The following is a 23,947-nucleotide window of genomic DNA, read 5'->3' as shown; positions in this document are numbered from 1 at the left end:
TCCTGAAGTGGTAATTTTTTTCTTTCTCATTTTTAGTGTCTTCGTCCTCCAAACCTGGAAAGAAAATCCCAGCAGGAGCTGTTTCTGTATTTTTAGGTATCATGACCTAGGGTTTGTTTTTTAAAAACCACCTAAGTACTGTTTTGTCATTTTTTAAATTGTCATCCAAGTGCCATCTAGAGAGTAGGAGGAGCTTCAGAGGGCAACGGATAGCCTGCAGGAAGAGCTCATTCATTGGTGTTAGCTCATATTCTTGCAGAAGGCAATGGCCTTGGACTTCCTTATGTTTTAGTGACCAGGTGATTGGCGTCATGGGATGTTCTGTAGCAGTAAAGAATGGGGTTTGTTGGGTCCTGTTAATGTGTTTTGTGTATGAGCGGAAACTGATTGTTCTTGGTGGGTGGTCCTTTTTTTTACCCCCTGTAAAATCAAGAGACCTACCCACTCTGGCTCACTGCTGTGGCTGTCCTGTCCCTCCACCCACAGGGGACACTGATGTGTTTGGTGCCACCTCTGTTCCTTCTCTGAAGGAGCCTCAGAAGGCCAAGGAGCCCCAGAAGCCTGAGCAGCCGACTCCAGGGAAAAGCCTGTACCCTCCTGCACCAGCTGGCCTCTTTGATGATGATGATGACGACGATGACTTTTTTACGGCATCCTGCAGCAAACCTTCCAAAACAGGTACCTCTTCCAGCATCTTTTTCTGGAAATTGAGCCAGGGAGAGAATGTTGACAAAGCTTGTCAAGTTCTTTATGTCTTCCAGTAACGGAAGCAGTCCTGCCATAGAGTGTTCCTCAAGCATTCCTGCTATAGAGTATTATCTCGCTTTCCTTAGTCATGGTGCCTTAGAGGTCTCTGTTTCCCGAACTAATCTTTCCTGCTTTGGAAAATAATTACTAGGATTATCTGCCCTATGGAGAGCTAAAATCTGTTCCCCTGTAGTACCTTCTGAAGATTTCTGGTTGTGACCCTTGGAGTTACAGAGGAAGTTTTAACGATGCTTTCTTCTGGCAGCACGTAGTAAATTATATGAGCAGAATGCCACGTGTTAGCTATTCAGTTCCCAGCTTCTTGTCCCTGTGCTAGGAAGCGCACCTAACCTTAGCCTTTCTTATATGGCAGGGTTTTCAGCCCCTTGGGCACTTTGGCACTCTCCTTTCTTCTCTCCTCAAATTCAAGCCCATATGGTCACGAAGTCGCTCTTCTTAAATCAGTTGTTTCTGTGCAAATGAGTCTTCTGGGACTTTCATCAGAATGCAGATTCACGTTCAGATTCAGTAGGTTTGGGGTGAGGCCTGTGATTTCTGCATTTCTGACAGCCTCCCTGGTGGGAAACATCAAGTGTTTTTCCAGAAAAGAAGGATACTACTAGGTGTACAGTTTCCAGCAACATGAGAAGACTGTTATTTTGAAGACAAGGTGAACCAGGATTCAGTGGGAAACACATTCTCTGGACGTAACTCCTTTTCCAGTGGTGAGCGTGAGAAGTAAGGATAGAAACAGAAACCCAAGAGAAATGATCACCTAGTTATTTTAGAAAGCGTGCAAACAGATGCATAAAACACTCAGATCTAGGCCGACTAAAATGGCAGTGAATAAAGGTCGTGGTGCCTCTCTTGGCCTGGAAGGTCTCTCGCCTAATGGGGATTGTTGAGAACTGATTTAAAATTACAGAGAAGTTGACAGTTGCTGCAGTCAGTGTCCTCATTGCAGTGACACATACCTTGTTCCATACAAGAGTGCTCTTGGTAGTGAAAGGCTGGAGATTGCCCTGGTTCTCACCCTTAGGGTCAACAGTGGTCTCCTGTTCAGTGGGATTTGGTGAGGTGTTACAAAGGATAAAGTCTGTATGTTGACACGAGAAAGATTCTGTAGGTACATTAAGTGAAAAACAAATCATAAGAAATATTATTAGAGTTATGTTATCATTTATAGCTTTATTTGTGAGTCACTGAAATGAGTATGTCAGTATATCCTTTGGAGGAATTAGGTATGTGTATATAAACTATTCCTGATGGCAGTTTTGTTTGGGTGGGCAGGTGGAGTTATGCGGGAGATTTCAGTATTTGTTTTTGTGTGCCTTTGTAGTTTGACTTTTAATTTTTATTTATTTATTTATTACTGTTTAAAAAGATTTTTATTTTTAAGTAATCTGTACCCCCCAACATTGGGCTTGAACTCACAACCCTGAGATCAGGAGTCACATGCTCTGCTGACTGAGCCAGCCATGTACTCCAGTAGTTTGACTTTTTATATATTTATTTAATTATTTATTTAAAGATTTTACTTATTTATTTGAGAGAGAGAGAGAGAGAGAGAATGTGGGGGGAGGGTCAGAGGGAGAAGCAGATCCCCCACCAAGCATGCACCCCTCACCCCCGAAGTAGGACTCGATCCCGGGACTTCAGGATCATGACTTGAGCCAAAGGCAGTTGCTTAACCTACTGAGCCACCCAGGTGTCCAGTAGTTTGACTTTTTAAAAGGAAGACCCAACCCTCACTTCTCAGATTCCTAAGGTGGTTGCTTCTTAAATGATCTTTCTTTCTTTAGGTCTCTGTTTACCTTTAATGGCAGTCCAAGCTAGGCTAAACTTAGGACTCCACTGCTTGGATGAGTATGTGAGCCAGGTGGTTAAACCACGGGTCCTGTGTTTCATTTGAGCTGCTCTTGTGTACTTTGAAAAATTCCAACTTAATACTGTTTCATAACTAATCAAAGAATAATACTCTTCTAGTTACTCCTTGGGAGGGAAGAATTTTTAGTCTGTGAATTTAGTGGTGGGAGTTTTGACTTGAGTGTAATTTTCTGCTGTGGTATCTGTTTTAAAGACAAAGTCAAATCCACTGCCAGTATCTTTGATGATGAGGAAGGAGATCTGTTCCAAGAAAAAGCAGCTGCTTTGCCAGAAGCCACTGTGACTCGGACAGAGGAAAATAAAGCAAGGGCAGAGAAAAAGGTGAGCAGGAGGGAAACGTAACATAGTGAAGTCTTGTTAAGTGTTGATTTGGGGCATCTTGTGAGTCCGTCTGGAACCTAGAGGGAAGTGGTGTTTCCTTTCAGGTGTATGGTGAAGGACTTGAATCATACCACAAGGTGAAAGAACACTGAGCACTGACATCCGAATACCTACCACCTAGACTGTAGAATTGTTGGGATTTTGCCTTGCTTAGTGGGTTGTACCTCCATGGATGATCTGTTCCTAAACCGGTTATCATGTTAAGGGTTACAAAAGAACGTTTTTCCAATTCTTCTGTATTAGCTAACATTTTTCCAAACAGAACTGAAGAACTTTCTTTCCTGATTTTTAAGTTGTCACTATAGGATTATGGATTCTCTCTTCAACCTGTTATAAACCATTAGCATCATTGTTTTTGTTTGTTTGTTTTAAATGAACCTGTGTTTGGGTAACAGGATGCATCCCCATCAGCCTTTAAACTCTTCTGGCTGTTGTCCCTTTCCTTGGTATCCTACATAGCTTGATCCATCCTTTTTCTTTCTCTCTCTCTACTTTAACTTTGTTTATTTAATGATTATTTATTTTACAGAGAGAGCGTGTGCACACATGTGCATGAGGGGGTGGAGCAGAGGGAGAGGGGGAGAGAGAATCTCAAGCAGACTCCTCCTATGCATGGAGCCTGACACAGGAATTGATCCCAGTACCCTGAGATCATGACCTGAGCCTCAAATCAAGAGTTGGATGCTTAACAGACTGAGCCACCCAAGTGCCCCTATTTACTTATTTAGTAATCTTTATACCCAGTATGGGGCTCGAACTCATGACCTTGAGATCAAGAGTTGCATGTTCTTCCAGTCGAGCCAGCTAGGTGTCCTGATCATCCTCTTTCTAAAGCACCTCTTGTGTGTCCTTTCTGTGAAACCCAGACCTTCCCACTGCTGACCACCTGTGCCTTAGCATTCAGGTCTGGCAGGCTCCTAGGGGTAACCTGCCTTTCTCTGCTGGCTCCAACTATACATGTCCCATTTGGGTATTGAATACCCAGATCCACCAGTTGTACCCTCTGGCTTAACTTGTTTTTCTCTTCTCTTGCAGTTCCCTCTGCCTGGCCTGTCCTCGCTTGTACTATCTCCTGTGTTTAGGCTTTGTCCTGAGAAATTTACTTTATTGAGGAACTATTTTTTTCTTCTTTCCTAACTTACACCGATTTTTAAATTCTCGTGATTCTTCTTTTGTATTAATTCTTCATACGTGTTTAAGGTCTGCATCTTATTCCCGTGGCATATGGCCTGGTGCCTTACCCGAGCAGAGACCCAGTCTGTATTCCAAATGAATGTTTGAATAAACCCTCATTTCTATTTATCTTGTTTGTTAACCTTTAGGTTTTTGGTTTTCTCCCCCGCCCCCCACAAGGTTACTCTTCCTTCCAGCAAAAATCCCAAGCTCTTGCCAGAAACAAAGACTCAAAAAGGCTTATTTTCAGATGAAGAGGACTCTGAGGTAAGGAATTCTCGTTCTTAGTTCTAGGGAACTAGTCTTTGGATATGACAAAATATTTCTAAATCAGGATTTTTTAGTAGAGGTACAAGACCTTTTATTAAATACTTCTTTTTTTTGAAATTCATGTTTTGAGAACACATGGTGTTTAGAAAGCAGTATGTGTAGTAATACTTTTCACTGTTGGGTTTGAATCCAATGCATCTCCTGGGAGAAAAATACTCTCTTGAGGATGCTCAGCTCTCAGGCTCTTTGTTGATCCATGGTGCGGTGAGGTGCCTTTACCAGAACAGAAATCAACATGCTGTTTCTTTTTTCAGTAGTCTCATTGAGTAACGGGCGTAGTGCCGTGTGGTATGTATTCTGGCATAGGCTTTTATCTTGTGACCAATAATGGTTTGTGGGCTGGCAGTGTTTGCAGACAGCCTCAGTTCTTGAAGGTTCCCATCTGGAAGCATCTTTCCAGTGGAACAGCAACCCTCTCACAAGTGTCTCTCACAGGCCTAGGTCCTTTTAGATCTGATTTCATGCCTCAATCAAGAGTTAGATGCTTAATGGACTGAGCCACCCAGGCGTCCCTATTTATTTATTTAGTTATCTTTACACCCAGTATGGGGCTCAGGGGATCAGAGACCTATCTGAAAATGTAATGGGCATTGTAAGTCCCCTTTACAGAAAAATATATGGACATGGCAGAAATTTACATGTAATGTCACTAAATTGTGAACTCTGGATTAAGCATTTGTGGTTACTTTGCACTAACAGCCAGGATGGACGTACAACTCTTTGGAAGTGGAGTGATTGCCATTGATGTAAATAAAACCCATGAGGCTTATATTTCATTGACGGCCAGTGTACAGAAGATAGGAACTAACCAGACTCCAGTTAAGCCAAACTCCTGACACATGAGCACAGCATGGTGGGGCCTCGCACTCCAGTCGCATCCCACGCTCCCGGCTTCCTCATCCTAGAGCACACCTGCACTGACTCCTGCTCTCTGGGAGTGCTTGTCCTAGAATCTGGATGCCTTGCTTCCTTCCTTCTTACAGGTTTTTTTTTTTTTTTTTTTTTTTTGAGGCCTCCTCTGACGATCCTTTGCATGATTGCAAGCCCGCCAGCACTTGCCACACCGCACTCCTTGCCTTCTCTTCTGCTCTGTTGTTCCCCACGATATGTGTTGCTGTGTGACATTTCATGTGTGCTTGTTCATTACCTCAGTCCCAACTAGAATAAGCTCCATGAGGGCAGGCCTTTTTGTCTCTTCCTGTACCTCTAACACTTAGGCTAGTGCTCGGCCTTTGGTAAGCCAATTTAAGAGTTGTTGACTACATGAAAAAACCAAATGTGAGCAATTTCAGTGACTTAAAATGTGTTCCGGTTCCCTATTAACTGTGAAATAAATCATTCCCAAACTTAGTGGTATCAAACACCAGTAAGTTTTATTATCTCCTCTGGTTCTAGAACTGGACTGGGTTCAGCCAGGCACTTGTCAGTTAGGGTCTCTCATGTGGTTCTAGTCTGAAGGTGGCTGGGCTGAGAATCCTCTCACTCCTGTGTCCAGTATCTGGGCAGAAAGACTCAGACAGCTGGGGCTCTGGGGGCACCCTTCTCCATCTTTCTGTGGTCTCCTGGCATGGCAGCTGCAGGGAAGGCGGGTTCTTAAGTGGTAGCACAGGGCTTCAAAGTGAGATTGCCCAGAGAGCAGTGCAGAGGCCATATTACTCTTTGTAACCTGGCCTTGGAGGTCAGCATGGTCGAGATAGTCACAGAGACCCACCGAGATTCCAGGTGAGGCGATGCAGACTCTACTTGTTGGTGGTAGGAGTGTATAAGAATTTGCAGACAGGTTTCACTACCACCACCGAAGGCTTTGTCCCGTGTGCATTGTCATAGATTGTTATTACTGGATGCTGTCGGGGTACTTATGCAAGGAAAAGTGAGACAAAGAAATCTTTCTGTAAGTGAAATCTTGCCAATGTGTAAAATGCAGGAGAGGCTGTCGCTCCGCCCATGTGGTCTCTTTACCTCAACAGACTCGTGGGTCTCCATGGGGTCCAGGTGAATCCACTGGGCTGAGAAGAGCTCTTCTCAGTTAATGAATTCATCAGGTCTGTGTTTGAGAGGAGGCATTGATGCCGTAATAAAAAGAAATACCCAGAGAGCTCTCAGAAACTATGTTCTCATCTTATTTAATTGTCTGGCTCTTGGCTATTGATGTTTCTGTCCTAAGGGAATAGCTATCCTATTTTTATGTTTCTAGTTCACGCAGCTCAGTTTGCATCATAGGCTGACACATACCACATGAAGTTTCTTCAGGGTCTAGTAGATCCAGTAGATCTAGTAGATCTACCACATGAAGTTTCTTCAGGGTCTAGTAGATCCAGTAGATCTAGTAGCAGCATCTGTTATCTATAGTTCAAGTAGAATACCAAACATTTTAAAATAAAATCTGGATTTGTATATATGTGGAGGAAATAGTATCATACTTTTATAAGGGGAGAGGAGAGTGTTAGTAAATACAACAGAGTCATAGATGCAGTAATTTGGGAATCTAGCCTCTACTTCCGTTATTGAATCTGTTTAATTGCTCCAATTCTCTGGGCAAAAAAAGGAAGTCATTGTTACTTTTTTAGCAGGATAAGAGATCAGTTGGGAAATGATGTCCATGTGGGAGTTTAGAAACCCCAGAGTTCCAGTGAGGCCACCTGGAGTTCCATGTGGGCCTCTTCCTTCTCACACACGGGCGTCGGGCGTCTGTGCTGCACCCGCCAGGACAAACTGACGTGTCTTCTCAGCCAGCTTCCCTCTCACGGAGAGACCTAGACTCACGCAGCCATCATGCCATAGTCTTCAGTGTTTTATATTTAACTGATACTTTAAAAGCTGATCTGCCTTGTTAACCAGGAACTTTAATCTTGGTCCAACAGGATTTGTTTTCTTCTCAAAATGTGAGTAAGTCAAAAGATGCATCTCTCCAGCCTAGCAAACTCCCCACGTCAGTCTCGCTTTTTGATGACGAAGATGAAGAGGTAAATGGTATTATTGCAATGCAAGATAAATAAGTTTTTGATGAGAAAATCGTTGCTGATGTAGCTTTATAGTTGGAGGTTCATACAGTAAAACAAGAGGATGAGAGGCAGTGAAATAATCTGAGGCTTATATAACAAAAATATTTTAGTTTTTGTCTCTGCCTTCTTCCTTGACTCCTAGCTGTACAATGGGCAGGACATTAGATTATTATTTTTTTAATGATTTTATTTATTTGAGAGAGAGCACAAGCAGGGGGAGCAGCAGGCAGAAGGAGAGGGAGAGGCAGGCTCCCCGCTGAACAGAGATCCTGCTGCAGGGCTGGATCCCAGGACTCTGGGGGTCATGACCTGACCTGAAGGCAGACACTTAACCAACTGAGCCACCTGGGTGCCCTATGGACATTAGATTCTTTTTTATTTATTTATTTATTTATTTATTTTTATTATTTTTTTTTAAAGATTTTATTTATTAATTTGACAGAGAGAAATCACAAGTAGACGGAGAGGCAGCCAGAGAGAGAGAGAGGGAAGCAGGCTTTCTGCCGAGCAGAGAGCCCGATGCGGGACTCGATCCCGGAACTCTGAGATCATGACCTGAGCCGAAGGCAGCGGCTCAACCCACTGAGCCACCCAGGCACCCCTGGACATTAGATTCTTGACCCAGCTTTTAATGGAAGGCTTTGTATATTTCATTTTAAAAATCTGTCTTTAAGAAAATACCTTTCAGGGGATGTCTTTACTATACCCAATGACCTATGAGAATGTCTTGGATAAAGCGCAAATAGAAGACAGCCATGTCCTCACCTGTTTTCCTTTTCTATCCTGGATGAGAGGGCGAAGTGGGGGAAGTAAATAAGAGGGAAGACGAATCAAATCTTCTTTCTTATGCAGTACTGTGCAGTGGTCAAGCTCATGGGCTTTGGCACCAGACCCCTGCATTCACCTGTAAATCAGGGACATTAGGCAAGTAACTTAAACTTCCCAAATCTTACATGGCTTAATAGTGTGTGGAGTCATTGTGGCAGCTGGAACAGCTCATGTACAGCTCTTGGCACTGTGCCTGGCACATAGTAAGTGCATGGGAAGTGTTCACTGTTGTCTTTAGAATCTCTATCGGATAGCAGTTCATTTGGCCTTCCTACCTTCCCACACTTTGCTTAAAGCTTCCCTTTATCAAATCTTTAGGTTTTTAGGGCTATTCATCCGCTGTGGTATATTGTTAAGAGTATTTTTTTGTCTAACTTGGGTTCAGGCGCTCTGATGATTTTGTTTCTATTACCTTAATGAAAATAATAGATACTTTTGGAATGCTTGACTGTACAAAAATTGGTAAATGCCATTGAACTGGAGAATCAGCTCTTTAGTAGGCCAGTGATTTTATTTGGTAAACTGTTTCTTATGTTTGTATCGTCTCTTTAAAATTAACCAGAAAACACAAGTCATTCCTTCCCACTGTCCCAGGTATGTGTCTTTTGTAGGTGAGAGAGTGGAGAAAGCTCCCAGTTTCTCTCTATAATTCATTGCTCTGGTTTCTAAGTCATAGAAAGGTGTGCAAGCTGTTGCCTGTCACACAGTCTGGACTGCTCTCACTGATGAGCATAGAGGGCCCACATATAGCTGGCCTGAGTGGGGCCAGGTTTCCTCCTATCTCTGTGACCTTGGCCTCTTCCCACTACCTCCCAAGTGTTTTGCCTTTGAGTTCCATATGGTCTGTTCCCTCTGTGGATGGAGAATACAGTTAGAGAAGATTATAGACTGTTGTTTTAGGGTTATCTGTAGGAGAAAAGTGGGATTTACTGGCATTTTGTGTTTTCCCCCTTAAGGTATTATATGTATGCTGTACTTGATTAGAGACTTATTCTTCAACAGTTTGACATGGAAAATTGTCTATTTTTTGCTTTATGTCTATAAAGTTACCATACTCTTCTGCCATTTGTTTTTCTAGGATAATCTTTTTGCAGCAACAGCTGCTAAGAAGCAGTCATCATCTCTTCTAACTCAGAGCCAAGAAAAAGCAAAACCATCTGAGCCCTCCAGAAAGAAAGCATCTGCTTTGTTGTTCAGCAGTGATGAGGAGGTGGGTGGAAAGTTTCTCTTGGAGAAGAGCAAGGGGTTGTTTGATGGGGTTTAAGAGTTACAACTATCCTGAACATTTTCTTTTTTGCTATCTATTTTATATCCAGTGAAGCTTAGTCACCAAAGATTTTGTTCATAAAACTGTCTCATTTTTTTTTCTGGAAGAAGGATATTTAGTATAGTATATTAACGTAAAAATTAATGTTTTCAGAGAACAGTTCAGAATAAAAGAAGTATGCGTCTTAAATTATATGCCAATTCAGATGAGTTAGGACTATTTTATATTGTTAAATGATTATTATGTTTCATGAATCAAGAACTGTAGCTAGACGTGGTAGGAATATCCTCTGCAAGTTTAACTCCTTTTTTGTAAGTCTTAACAATATTTTTATTTGCTGTCTAGGTACAGATTAGCAGAGCTAGTAGTGAATATGGTTTAGTTGCTGATTTAATTGTATAGGAAAAGACCTTAAATATAATGACATTACAGATCCTGAGCATTAAAAATCTTTTTGCATTAAAATAATTATTTTTTATTTTAACAGTATAGGCAAGTTATGAAGGCATGATGTGGATGGAGAAATTATAGACATAGTAATGTGTTTTATTGGAAGCAACTTAAAATGATAAAACATAATTTGCTTTTTCTACTCAAACATACAAATATTATGATGGGTTTTCCATTTTTTTTTCTCTCTAGCATTGTTTTCAGTTGTTCTCCCTATAGTAATGGCCAACTATCTGGAATTTTTCCTACACAGTATTAAAGTGGTTCAGGGAAAATAAAAATACAATTGACTTTTGAACAATGTGAGAATTAGGGGTATTGACCCCCTGTACAGTTGAAAATTGTCATGTAGCTTTGGACTCTCCAAAAACTTAACTACCAATACCCTTCTGTTGACCAGAAGCCTTACCAATAACATGAGTAATTGGTTAACACACTTAGTTTTATATGTTACATGTATATATGGATTATGCGTTGTATTCTTAGAATAAAGCAAGCTAGAGAAAAATTGTTAAGATCATAAGGAAGGGAAAATACATTTACAATACTGTACATAGATTTATTGAAAAAATCCACATGCAGTTCAAACCCATGTTGAAGGGTCAATCCTGTTAGCTAAAGCTGGGAGTAACAGTACTTGCTCAGTAAAGATAATCAAGGTTCTAGAACAGTTACTCTCCCCACCTTGGCTACCCATTGGAGTTATCTGGAGAAAATTAAAAGAGTACTTTTACTTAATTGCACTCCTGTAGATTCTGAGTGGTTTGGTATGTGGCCTGCCACTGGAATGTTCTAAAGCTCTCCTGGGAGAGCCTCGCTACACTAGAGGAGCACTTCTCAAACCATGACATGTCAAGAAATCACCTGGGCATCTTATTATGAATGCACTCTAATTTAGAAAGTCTGGGCTGGAACCAGAAGTCTGTATAACATATGCCGCTGCTTGTGAACCCCACTTTGCTTTGCAAAACTCTAGATTCTAGAGACCAAAGGACCACTTAAGGAAGTGTTCAGGAATTCCTGTGTTTGAGAGCATAGCCAGGTGGGATTCCCTTAATGTTTTCTAAAGGTCTAAGATTTAGGCTTTTGTGGTGAAAGGGTCACTAGCAGCTTTCTTCCTTTTTTGCTTTTTAAGAATTAATTTATTTGACAGAGAGAGAGCAAGCAAGCACAAGCAAGGGGAGCAGCAGAGGCAGACAGAGAAGCAGGCTCCCCACTGAGCAGGGAGCCCCATGCACGCAGGGCTCCATTCCAGGACCCTGGGGTCATGACCCGAGCCTGAAGACTTAACTGAGCCATCCAGGTCTCCCACTAGCACTTTCATTGTGTCTTGTTTAGATGTGCATTGTGTGAGCTTTTCATACATTTTTTTCCAGTCTGCTTTAAGATCTTTAAAGTATCATTTTCCTCAAAAGTTGCATGTTCTCGATTTTTTTTTTTTTAATATTCCTCTTTCTTCTCATCCCCCTCTATACATAAGTTTGAATCTGCTAAGGTAGACAACTTCCCCTGTCCTAACCCAGAACAAAACCATAGAGGGAAGAAACATGTGGTGATAGAGGAAGGCATAAGGTCAGAACTGGAGGTTAAAGAACCCAGATGTCTAGACTTGAGTTCAAAGAAAAGCCCCAGATGTGACTTTCTTCAAGAATGATATACTTAAGGGCCCCTGGGTGGCTCAGTGGGTTAAGCCGCTGCCTTCGGCTCAGGTCATGATCTCGGGGTCCTGGGATTGAGTCCCGCATCGGGCTCTCTGCTCGGCCGGGGAGCCTGCTTCCCTCTCTCTCTGCCTGCCTCTCTGTCTACTGTGATCTCTCTCTGTCAAATAAATAAATAAAATCTTAAAAAAAAAAAAAAGAATGATATACTTAGTTTAATAGTTAGTTTAAATACAATTTAGTTTAATGAATGTAAGTTTTATTTTACTTCCAGATTCCTTAGTCTGAATTGCCACAGGATTTTAATATATATTTTATATTTTAAGGACCAGTGGAATATTGCTGATTCACAGACAAACTCAGCATCTGACAACAGGTCTAAACTTCGGGACTCTGGTGCCACTCAGGAGCAGGAGGCCAAGGCTGTGAAAAAGACCAGTCTCTTTGACGAGGATGATGAAGATGATCTCTTTGCTGTTGCTAAGGACAGGTGAGATAGTCATTGTAAGAAATTGTTTATCCAATGTCTGTGGTAATAAGTAAAGGTATTTGATTCACAAGATGTCAGTTACTTGGGGTGCCGTGATTATCATTCATTACTTAGTAGTCATACAAGGGAGAACATCTTTGATTTTCACGTGTAGGTATTTTCTCCTCATTGCAGGGAAATGTTTTTCATAGTGGATTTATCTAATTTCTTCTACTTATTATTTTTTTAACCCCTAAACATTATTTTTCTTTGCTAGGGATTCAAGTGCAGTTTATCTTTTTTGTTTTCTTCTGGGATACCCTATAGAAAGTAAAGTTTGGTCTGAGTACTTAAGTTTCCCATTTGAATGAAAATCTACTAAGCATCGAAAAACATTGTTTGAAGGTTGGTTCTCTGCAGAGCTGTGCAGTGTCAGCCCAGTGGCTGGTGTCAGTCCAGTGGCTGGTGATTCTTCACTGCTCTGGCTGCTCTCCACGTGGATACTTGGACTAAAGCCCGTGGAATGTTTTGTAGACTGCGCATGGGCCCTGTTGGCGGTGTACCATGCTGCTTTCACAGGGAGTAGCAAGTGTAGGGGAGCATGTGGAAGAATTGTTGCCCTCCCACAATGCTGGTGGCAATGTCAGATGGTTTCACTTTAGAAAACAGTCGAGCAGTTCCTTAAAAAGTTAAATGTGGTTACCGTAGGACTTACATTTCACTCTTAGGTAGATGCTCAAGGGAAATGAAAATACGTCCAGCCAAAAACTTGTATGTGAGTGTTTGTTACAACCTTATTCATAGTAGCCAAAAAGTGGAAACAAGCCAAACATTTTATCAATAGATGATAGGATAAAGAAAATGCGTTATATCCATACAGTGGACTCTTAACTCAGCAATAACAAGGAATAAAATATTGATACATGCTACAGCATGGATGAACCTTAAATATTGTGTTAATTGAAAGCAGCCAGTCACAGGACCGATCACATGTATGGTTCCATTTGTGTATAATAATCCCAAAGAGATAAATCTATAGAGACAGAAAGTAAATTAGTGTTTGCCTGGGACTGAGGTGCAAGGAGAATTGGGAGTGATTATTAACAGGCATGGGGTTTCATTCTGGGCTGATGGAAATATTGTGAAGTTAGATGGTGGTGTTAGTTATACAACTCTGTACTAAAAACCAGTGAATTTCATACTATATTATAAAAGGGTAAATTTTATGGCATGTAAATTATATCTCAAAACCCTTCTGAAAAAATGAAGAGCTGTGACTCTAACAAGTTGTGAAATACTGCCTTGTGAGCAGGGCACTCACACGTCCTCGCTTGTCGGGACAGCCCCGGTTTGTGCCCGTCATTCCAGCATGATTGTTGTTAATTTCCCTGTCATTCTCAGAAATGTCTTGTTTTAGGCCATCGGCTCTGGTTATCTTCTTGTTTACTGATGTCTGCACCTTTCAAATAAATCAAAATATGCAACCTGTTATTTACAGTGAGAAATACCCTAGTTCACTGAGCAGCATATTTTTCTTCTGAGGACAGAGCTCTATGGGAGGCCCCAATTTAACCAGTAGTTGCTGAGTCTTTTGTTTTCTGTTGTAGCTCTGTCCAGAGAGCTAACTCATTTTCTGTATCTTACCTTCAGAATCTGTCATCATGTACTTTTTGTGGGTTGGTTTGGTGTTCTGTTTTGTTTTTAGAAATTGTTCAGAAAATCATGCCTAAGGTGTTTTCCTGCTGTAGAATACCAGTTTCTGGTATTCTGGCATCCGACTTAGTTGTAAATATTTTGTGATCACTCATCACCAAGTAGTGAAATATTTTGGTTATAATTTGTGTAAATTTTTAGTGGTATATATCCATAAAGGCTTGTTAAATATTACCGTACTATGGCTTTTTGCTTTTATAACTTCTTCAAGGTACAGCCTTAATGTTTAACCTTCTTCGGTATATATGTCTAACTATGTACACTCAAGGGTTTGGTTACTTGTGTTCTCTAGTCTGTGATGCTTAGGTTTTTAAAAATTTTTTTAAGATAGGCAGAAGTCAATATTAAACTAATGAATAAGCTACATAGACTGTGCCTTGCTAGTAATTAAACATATGAAAAAGATTTTTGATTTTTGATATGTATACTTGTGTATATATATTAATTATGTCCTAATGTATGTAGATGTAGATTGAGAACAATTTACTGAAATGATGTGTTAGTATCATTTTTACTTAGCTAAAATTGAATTTGTTTTATTTTTATTTAAAAAAAGATTTATTTATTTGACAGAGAGAAACCGTGAGAAAGTGAACACAAGCAGGGGGAGTGGGAGAGGGGGAAGCAGGCTTCTCACTGAGCAGGGAGCCCAATGCAGGGCTCGATCCTAGCACCCTGGGATCATGACCTGAGCCGAAGGAAGATGCTTAACAGTTGAGCCACAGGTGCCCCTAAAATTGAATTTAAAGTTTTTGTTACATTGGTAATTGTGTAGTGTGCTAATTGGATGACTCTTTATCACATAGTGAAAACTGGAACTTGACCTTTCAGTTCATTTTCTGTTCTGGATTCCCCATGTCTAGTGCTAAGCCTCCGTGTGATTCTCCACTGTTGTATTCCTGTCCATTAAAAGTCCTGACCAGTATTTGTTCTGGCAGGTGTTTACTGGTCACCTTCTCTGTAGGGGCCAGGGCAGAATCCTAGGCGACGAGGTAGGTAAAGATAGGCTAGAGGAAGGTGGTGAGGAGAGCTGTGGCTGAAAGAGCCCAGTATGCTTTTACTCCTTCTTTCCTTTTTTTTAAAGATGTTTTATTTATTTATTAGAGAGAGAGAGAGCATACAAGGAGAGTGAGAGGGAGATGCAGACTCCTGCTGAGCAGAGAGCCCGACATAGTACTTGATCCTAGGACCTTGGGGTCACGACGCGAACTGAAGGCAGATCCTTGACTGACTGAGCCACCCAGGCGTGCGCTCCCCCAGCCTCCTCTCCCTTTTTTTTCTAATATTTTAACTTCATTCTGCTTTTTTGTTTTAAAGTAGGCTCCACACCCAACATGGGGCTTGAACACATGACCCTAGGAGCAAGGGTTGCATGCTCCACCAACTTAGCCAGCCAGGTACCCCCTTCCCCTCTCCAGTATATTTTTTATTAAAAACAGATGCTAGAGATCCCTAGTTTCTGTACTTCTCAAGAATTCTAGAAAGCTAGCAGTTGCTTTAAAATCTAATAATTCAAATCTTTACACCATTTTTACTCCAACCCTACCTTTCTTCCCAGCATCACCAAACATGCTTTTAAATACTTGGCCAAGCTAACTACTAGTACACCTATAGTGAGTCAAAGGGAAAGATGAAGGGGCCCTCAAACTTCTACATATGGGTGAGAGCAGAGGCTGATGATATGTTAGACACAAATTGCACCCATTTTAAAGGTTTTTCTGGTTTCTTTTTAATTATGTAAGGTCAGCAATGACTTGGGTGTTTTAGTTGTAGGGGGGTTCCTATGAGTATGGCCTAGAGGGAATACTGTATGTATTTTTTTAATCACGTTTGGCTTATTTGACCTTTTGTTTGATTGTACAGCCAAAAGAAGACCCAGAGAGTGTCACTTCTCTTTGAAGATGATGCTGACAGTGGAAGCTCTCTCTTTGGCTCTCCTCCTGCATCTGTTCCTCCTACAACAACGGTATTCGGTATTCGTAGCTTCCTAGGTCCAGGAAATACCCTTGAGGCGATGTCACATGAAGAGTGATACTTCCCTGAATCAGCCCCTAAAACCCATCTCGGAGGCTGAGTCTAATGGAAAATCCCATTTGCCTAGTTTTAGAAAGAGGTCTTCTATTAGTGGTATTTTATAGATGAAACATAAGCACAAAGCGTGGAGGAAAGGTTTCCTCCATGTCGTGCACCCCCTTCAGCATCAGGGGTAGGGATCTGGAGTCTCAGGGGAGAGCGCTGCTGCAGTCCTGGTGGGGGTCGCCAGGCTCAGCCGCAGCCGTGTGGACTCCTGCTAAGGTTAGACCAGGCCAGAAAGGCACTTGTTATTCCTTTTAGGAGCACATTTCAAGTACTAACACTTTTTACTACTGTCAGTAGCCAGCCAGGGAAAGGGAAGGAAATTCTGGCATGTGCTACAGCATGGATGGACCTTGAGGACTTCATACTGAGTGAAATAAGGCAGTCAGAAAAATATAGTATATGTTCCACTTAGACGAGGTACCTGGAGGAGTCAACTTTCAAGAAACCGAAAGTAGAATTGTGGTTTCTAGGGGCTGGAGGAAGAGGGAAATGGGGAGTCTTTTAATGAGTACAGAGTTTCAGTTTTGCAAGATGGAAAAATTCTGGAGGTTGGTTGCCTAACAGTGTAAATATTCTTAGCACTACTGAACCATATATATGGTTAAGATGGTCAATTTTATGTTTTTTAAAGAGAGTAAAAAAAATTTTTTTTTTGTAGTTAAAAGGATGTGATAAGAAAAAGTCAATCGGTGGCTATCCAGTGTAAATGATTCTGGTAACTACATCTACGTGATGTCACTACCACAGTCACCTAAGCTAAAAAATTTAGCCAGTCGTGATGATAGTTACATCAAAAAGGAGTATTAAGGAACGAGAGGAAGGTGGGATTATGATAATAGTTCAGGGAACCCAGGAGTACTGGAATCCTGCTCTGGCCTGCCATTCATCTCTCCCCATCTCCTTCCCTTAGTGGGTATATGTGAGCGTGTGCACATAGAACAAAGTGAGGCCAAGCGCTGGTTTACTACCAGCTGGCAATTGCTAACAGCCCCAAAGGGGAGCGTAAAACTTTTTAGGGTAGACTGCATGGAGATAACCTTCCTCTGGCTCTGTTAGCCTAAAAGGCCAAGAATCAAGTCACGTCACAGCCTGCCATCAGGCCTTCAGTCCCAACTTCAGGCCCTTCAGATTTGGTATGTGATAGAGGCAAAAAGACCCACATGACAGAGAAGAAGGTAGAGCGTCTGGGCCTCTTCCCAGGTGCATCCTTTAAAAAGGTTTAGAAAGTGCATAGAGAATGCAAAGTCCTTACTCTCCTCCCGGAGGAGTCATCAGTAACTATGTGTTGTCAGCTCTTTCAGGCCTGCTCCCTGGCACCCCATGTCTGTTTTATTTAAGTGAGATCATGTTATACATTTTTATGCATCTTTTTTCTCATCCTGCAGAATGTTTTTCATTTTCATAAGCTTGAGCTTGTTCTTTTTCCCCACTCTCAGTATTCCCTGTAACTGTATTGGGACATGTGTGACTGACTTTGGCTTAGATGGAGTAACCGTCACCGTTTCCTTCTAGTTTATTAGGGATGTTTCTTCCCATCCTTACTGCCTTATCATATTTAGCCTTGACTTGAGATAATTTTATATCTGACTTCTCCGTGATTGCTTCTTCCTTTCTTCCTCTGCTCTCCTTGCCGTTGCCCTGGTTCTGTTCGTAAATACAACCCAGTCCTCTCTTGTCCTTGTCACAAATACTTCAGCTGAGCCTCCCATGCCGCCTGTAATCTTATTCAAGAGGCACTCCTCTTTTCCACCCTCACTTGCCATGTGCTCTAGGTGACTCACCCTGTCTCACAATACTCCAGGGGTCCTTATTTTCTCCTCGATCTGGAAATAGTCTTCATATTTTCAGACATAGGACAAACATTAACTTGTCCTGTGAAAACTTGCCAGACCGGGCACATGTCAGTTGATGATTTAGGAATTTTTTTTTTTTTCCCACCACATTCCCAGTAAGTGGAATTGTACCAGAAGCTTTCAGCGTGGGGAGGAGCGTGCTGCCTTCCCTGCTGCTACTTCTGAGGTTCTTGTCCTCTTCGCCTTGAATCACCCATCCTTGGATCTCCCTAAAGAAGACATCAGGTGGTTAAAAGAGTCAGATCTGAGTGGTTTTCTTCTGTAGATTATAAATAAAAACTTCTACTCTGGATAAATGAGCAATAATTTAATAAATACTAAAGGTTCTGGAAATGGAAAACTTCTTTCTACCTGTAGTAATAGTGATTATTAAATGAGACAAAAGTCAGAGATCAGCATCTTAAGTAGCTGAACAAACTGCACACAGAATTGTATCGTTTGTGAAATATAAACGCCTCTGGAGAACAGTATAGAAAAGATTTTTTGTTCTTGTTCAGAGATCTTAGAATATTTTAAAGTTAGATGTGACTCAGTTATCAACCTATCAGTGAAATTAATTTCATGATCAAGATAAATACAGCTTATCTTTAGAAACATTTACAACCAAAAGTTTGGGTGGCATTTTTCTTGATTTAAGAGACCGTATTGAAATCTTGTTTCTTACCCAGACTGACTTTGCATTGAAGTAGTATGTAGTTCTCAGCGAGACCAGCGCATTCCACAAAAGTTTCTTCCTTTAATTGTTTCAGTATTGCCGGATCTCTTCTGAAACTGTTTCTTTGGATTTCCAGTCTTTTATTTCAGGTTCAAATGATTATACGTTTTAAGGACCTCTTCTTAACAATACTCAATCATCTTACCCTATTTTTACTTCCTTTGTAATTTTTTCTCTCATAGTTAGTAGGGTTCTTTGATTTCCCAAATCTGTCTTCCTGACTTGATTTAGATACTGCTTCGGAGCGTACTTCCTCATAACACCTACTCTAGCTGATATGACAGAGTTACAGTTTTTTTCCTCAAGAATTTTGATCAATCCTTTTCCTGAAGGATGCCAGTAATTTTAGACAAGGCACATAACCTCAGTTTTCTAATCTCTGAATTTCCTGCCTCCCACGTAAGCAACAGAGGGGAGATGAGACAAAGTGCTTGCAAACTTGTGTTGACCACCTGCTTGGTATAAGACACCATGACTGGCTGTGGCGATATATGATCCTTTCAGTGAACGGACAGATGTATGATTGCTATTAATGTACACTAGGAAGCAAGTGAAGTAAAGGCTCAGAAGAGGGATAATCTTACCAGCGTAGCAGCGATACTTACTAGGTAGAAAGAGAACCGGGAAACCTTCGTGGGTGACCTTGAGCTGGGCTGCGCTTGAAAGATGAGGGTTTGCTTCTCCAGTGAGGAGCAAGCACGGAAGTGTGAAAGTTTACGGTAGGTGTAGGGAGTAGTGAGGGTTGATAGGGCACAGATGGATAAAAGGAGAAAATGAAGTGTCAGTTGATTATCCTGTTTAGCATTTGCTTAACACAAATAGAGCAGGCATGGGGTGGGAGATGAAGTAATCTGGGGGGCATTTTATTTTAGCAGAGCCCTCTGGATGATGTCACTGAGCTGGAAAGGGAGGAGGGAAGCAGGAGACTAGTAGCTGTCTGGGTGGCAGAGGTTAGGGTCTAGGTGATGGCAGTGTCTGTGAAGGGGATGGACACGTGGAGACAGGTGCGCGTGTTGTAGCCAAAGGTATGAAGCATTGTGTCTGGGGTGGTGTTTTTTCCTTCGCCCTGTTTGTGCGTCCTTCACTGTCACGCCCTTTCTCTCCTGCCGTCACATTTTGCTCACTCGAGGACTGTGGTTTCACCTTGTTCTTTAGGTTGTCACGCTGGGTAAGCAAACTTTTGTTTTTAAGGATGTCATCTACTTTTCTTTTGCTAGAAAAAAGAGCCCGTCCCTGAGGTTCCACCTTTGCTGTTCAGTGATGAAGAAGAGAAGGAGGCACCATTCGGAGTGAAACCCGTGGATAAGAAGGTTGAGGGCGCCAAAGAGCCGTCCGAACTGGGGCCCACTCTCGTGGTGGAGGAGTCAGAGAAGGTAGCCTTTTTTGGGCGTGTCCATTCTGTTGTGTTTGTTTCTTGTGTCTTGTAATGAACACACACACACACACACACACACACACACACACACACATACACACACACACACACCCTTACCGTTTTCTACCACAGAAAACAGATGGCAAATTTGTTGAAAATTTTGAAAAAACTGCAAAGCCTGAAGAAGAAAATCTGGTGCCACCATTGAGGGAAATCTTCACCATTGTTCTTGCTGCTCAGTCTCTTTCGTAGGCGCAGGTGCACACAGTGCTGTACCTTGCTCCCATTTTACACTCTCTACAAAGAGACACATGGACACATCTTGTGTGTGTCCTTTCTCTCACCAAGGTGTTCTCCCACAGCTTGCTTTTCATTTCGGTTTTCTCTGCATGTCTGCTCTGGGTCATGTGTCTTTTGTAGTGTTTCTGTCCCCCCACCCCCACACCAAGTTCTCTTCTGCTTCTACCTGTACTTCAATTAAAATGACCGTTTTAAGAAGATCTAAATTTCCTGTTCTTGCATTAGTTGATGTTGGCTGTTAATTAGAGAGTAAAGTGAAATCTCTTGTCTTCTAAAATGTTTGCTGACTTCTCCTGGGTGGTCTGTCATCAGGAGCCTGTGGACAAGGTTGCTGGCTGCACCTGGGGGTTACTAATGGCCTTCAGTGTCTGTATACCTTTTTCTTTTTATTTCTTTTCTTTCCTCTCTCTCTTTTTTTCTTTAAAGATTATTTATTTATTTATTTATTTATTTATTTGAGAGAGAAAGAGAATGAGCGGGAGAGGGAGAAGCAGACTTCCTGCCGAGCAGGGAACCCAATGTGGGGCTTGATGCCAGGATCCTGGGACCATGACCTGAGCTGAAGGCAGATGCTTAACCGACTGAGCCATGCAGATGCCCCTACTTTTTCTTATTTTCCTCTAACTTTTCTAGTTCTCTGCATGTTCAGCTGTTCACATCTAATCTCTTTTTCAGGGCCTATGTGAAGAATATCACATATACTTTTCCTGTTGAGGCCCTTAGAGCTGTAATGATACAAATATTTTATTTGTACCTGAAACATTGTGGGATATTCCCTACCTGTAGTTTCTGTGTGGACATTTTCTGTGCTCTTGTAGCCCCCTGAGTTACCCCAGTAAGCTGGAGGTCTAGTTGCTTGTTGCACTGCCGGCTCTGGCTCAAGTACATGCTCCTTGAGGACCGGGGCCAGGTTTCTTTGGCTCACTGTGACATCTGTAGTTCTTAGCAGATTACCTCCCACCTAGCAGGCACTTTGAAATTACCTGTTTCTTCAGAGAAGCGTATTTTCCGCAATTTAATCACTCAGATAGATACTAGGATGTGCTTCACAATCAGTGGCATGTTCAATTGGGAGTTGTTTTTTTCTTAGTGGTTCATACAGTAATAGTGGTTCTTAGAATCAGTGGTCTCTTACTTGAAATGTGGAACTTATTGAACGAATAAATGCTACATTTTAGGCTATTTTAGTGATTCTTCTAATTGTATAATGTGGTGTGGGTCCTCCATAGTTTAAGCGTCTGATTTTGTCAGTAAGGTTTTTCCTTGGGTCTGAAGTATTAATGGAATACTAGGAAATACATGATCCACTCCTGGTGATTGGCATTTGTGTTTTCTCTATGACTAAGCTGATAGCTCATGAGCAACCTGTGTGGATCAGGGTTATAACTGATACATAAATCTCTTGGTAGGAGGAAGGGAGCCATGACTTTAAACTAGTTGGGGAAATTATCTTTGGCTGTGAACGACCTGCACAGGAGTCTGTTGAAGCAGTCAGTGGAGAGTTGGCCTCGGTATTTTGATACTTTGGAGTAGATGTGATTAGCCACAGCACCTGGAAACATGCAGATGTCGCCGTTACCGAATTTTTTTTTTTTAAAAGATTTTATTTATTTATTTGACAGAGATCACAAGTAGGCAGAGAGGCAGGCAGAGGGAGAGAGGAGGAAGCAGGCTCCCCACTGAGCAGAGAGCCCGATGTGGGGCTCGATCCCAGGACCCTGGAATCATGACCTGAGCCGAAGGCAGAGGCTTTAACCCACTGAGCCACCCAGGCGCCCCCCGTTACCGAATTTTTGAGGAGTTGTGGGGGGGGCATCCCACAGTGGGGCTTGTATTTCTCCGTGTTTTTTTATTTTTTTGTTGTTTCCATTTTCAGGGAGGCCCTTTGACTGTATCTGCTCAGGAAGCAGTCAAGCATTCTGATTTATTTTCTTCATCATCCCCCGTGGAGAAAGGAACCAAAGGTAGAACCAAAACTGTTCTTAGTTTGTTTGATGAGGAAGAGGATAAAACAGAAGATCAAAACAGTATCCAAGCTCCAAAGAAAGAAGTTGGAAAGGTGAGCAAAAATCAGTCAAGTTATTAATTTCAGGTTTTTGAAAGGATAAAAGAATCTCATTTTATGGTGTCCATTCTGTCATGTGAATTACTGAAGAATTGAAGGTTCTGTTTTCTCTACGTCTCCATCAATGCTTGTTGACTTTTTCTGTAGTAGCCCAGTGTTGGTCAGGGTGCAGGGAAACTGGAACCTCCTGTGTTGTTATTGGGAGTATAAGTTAGTGCAGCCACTTCTGAAGAAAATTGCATAGTTCCTGAAATTGGTAAACATGAGTCACCACCGAGACCTAGCAATTCCACCCCTAGGTATGTATCTAAGAGTTATGAAAACATACAGTCACACAAAACTAGAATGTAATGTTCCCAGCAGCATTATTTATTATAGTCCAAAGATGGAGAGAACTCAAAAATCCATCAGCTGATGGATGGGTAAACAGTGTAACGTATCTATTCAAAATGGAATATTATTTGACAGTAAAAAGAATGGGTTACTGATTCGTGCTACAACGTGGATGAGCCTTGAAAACATTCTGAAAGAAGGAAGCCGGTGACGAAAGACTACGAACTTTATGATCCCATTTATTTGAAATGTCTTGATTTGACCAATCCATAGAGCTAGAAAGTAGATGAGTGGTTGGTTGGGTCTGGGGGAGTGGGGTAGATGAGAAGGGAGAGGGACTGGGGTTTCTTTTGGGTTGATGGGAGTGTTCTAAACTTCTGCACAGTGGTGGTGTTTGCATAACTCTGTGAATATACTAAGAATCACAGAATCATACTCTAGGTGAATTTTATAGAATGTGAATTTTATCTCAGTAGGGATGTTGAAAAAAAACCTGTAAGGTGGCATATTGCCAGTGCTTTTTTGTAAACCAAACTGAGGACATGGTCCATGTTGATTTCTATAAAAAATGTTTTATTTTTTATTATACCGGTAGTATATCCCTGCTTATAAATGGGAGCTATGCATAGTGAATATGAATTATTTGCTATATTCTTTTTTTCAAATATATTTTATTTCTTTTACTGTGTGATTTTGTATAGATTTCATGGTTGTGAAACTTAGTTACTGTGTTACACTGGGGTTTTATGTATAATCAGTAATAATAATTAGTTAATTTTTAATGTGACACCTCTCCTCAGTTGTGAGTTTTTTTGTTTACTCTGTGGTTGTGATACTAAATGTTATGGGCAAGAAAGTCTATATTGTGTGAAAGAAGGTCTCAGTCCTTGGATTCCTTAGGAGCTTTCCATGAGGATTGTCAACGGAATAAAGACAGCCAGAAGGAAAGTAGTAACCACAGCAGTTTATTAAAGCGAAAGTACACTCTCATGGTGGGAGAGTGGTTGTTTTGGAATTGGTTATTTGTGGGTCTCTCTGGGCTGAGAGGTGGGGTGGTCTGTAATGGAGGCTGCTTCCAGTCATTTGGGAAGCTCCTCCCACAGGTTGGGAGGGGGAGTTCTTGACATGGCGAGGTTTGTTACCCAAAGGTCTTGGCAGCCTTTTTCCTTGGGTTTTGGTGGTGGTGGTGGGGGGTACCTTCAATGCAAATGCATTATAATGGGCCTAGGGATTACCGTGGGGCAGAGATGAGAGAGGAGAGCTTGTGTTCCATAGTTTTGGCTCTTTGGTCTGCCAGCCCCAAGGTCTTGGAAGTCACAAGG

At 41.6% G+C, this 23,947-nt stretch overlaps 1 protein-coding gene across 3 annotated transcripts in view; it reads left to right on the top strand.

The window, feature by feature from the left end:
• WASHC2A (WASH complex subunit 2A) overlaps nucleotides 1-23,947 on the top strand; it is a 55,460-nt gene that overhangs the window by 20,768 nt on the left and 10,745 nt on the right. For all 3 annotated transcript variants that reach the window (XM_059169613.1, XM_059169611.1, XM_059169610.1), the window contains exons 14-23: nucleotides 37-96; nucleotides 487-678; nucleotides 2,828-2,955; nucleotides 4,369-4,455; nucleotides 7,380-7,481; nucleotides 9,427-9,558; nucleotides 12,050-12,213; nucleotides 15,769-15,871; nucleotides 19,770-19,925; nucleotides 22,104-22,286. In XM_059169613.1, the coding sequence (XP_059025596.1) occupies nucleotides 37-96; nucleotides 487-678; nucleotides 2,828-2,955; nucleotides 4,369-4,455; nucleotides 7,380-7,481; nucleotides 9,427-9,558; nucleotides 12,050-12,213; nucleotides 15,769-15,871; nucleotides 19,770-19,925; nucleotides 22,104-22,286 (1,307 nt within the window). The remainder of the gene's footprint in view (nucleotides 1-36; nucleotides 97-486; nucleotides 679-2,827; nucleotides 2,956-4,368; nucleotides 4,456-7,379; nucleotides 7,482-9,426; nucleotides 9,559-12,049; nucleotides 12,214-15,768; nucleotides 15,872-19,769; nucleotides 19,926-22,103; nucleotides 22,287-23,947) is intronic.

Source organism: Mustela lutreola, chromosome 4 (assembly GCF_030435805.1).
Source record: "Mustela lutreola isolate mMusLut2 chromosome 4, mMusLut2.pri, whole genome shotgun sequence".
In the NCBI taxonomy this organism is placed as follows: domain Eukaryota; kingdom Metazoa; phylum Chordata; class Mammalia; order Carnivora; family Mustelidae; genus Mustela; species Mustela lutreola.
This window is presented reverse-complemented; position numbering and strand designations above follow the sequence as displayed.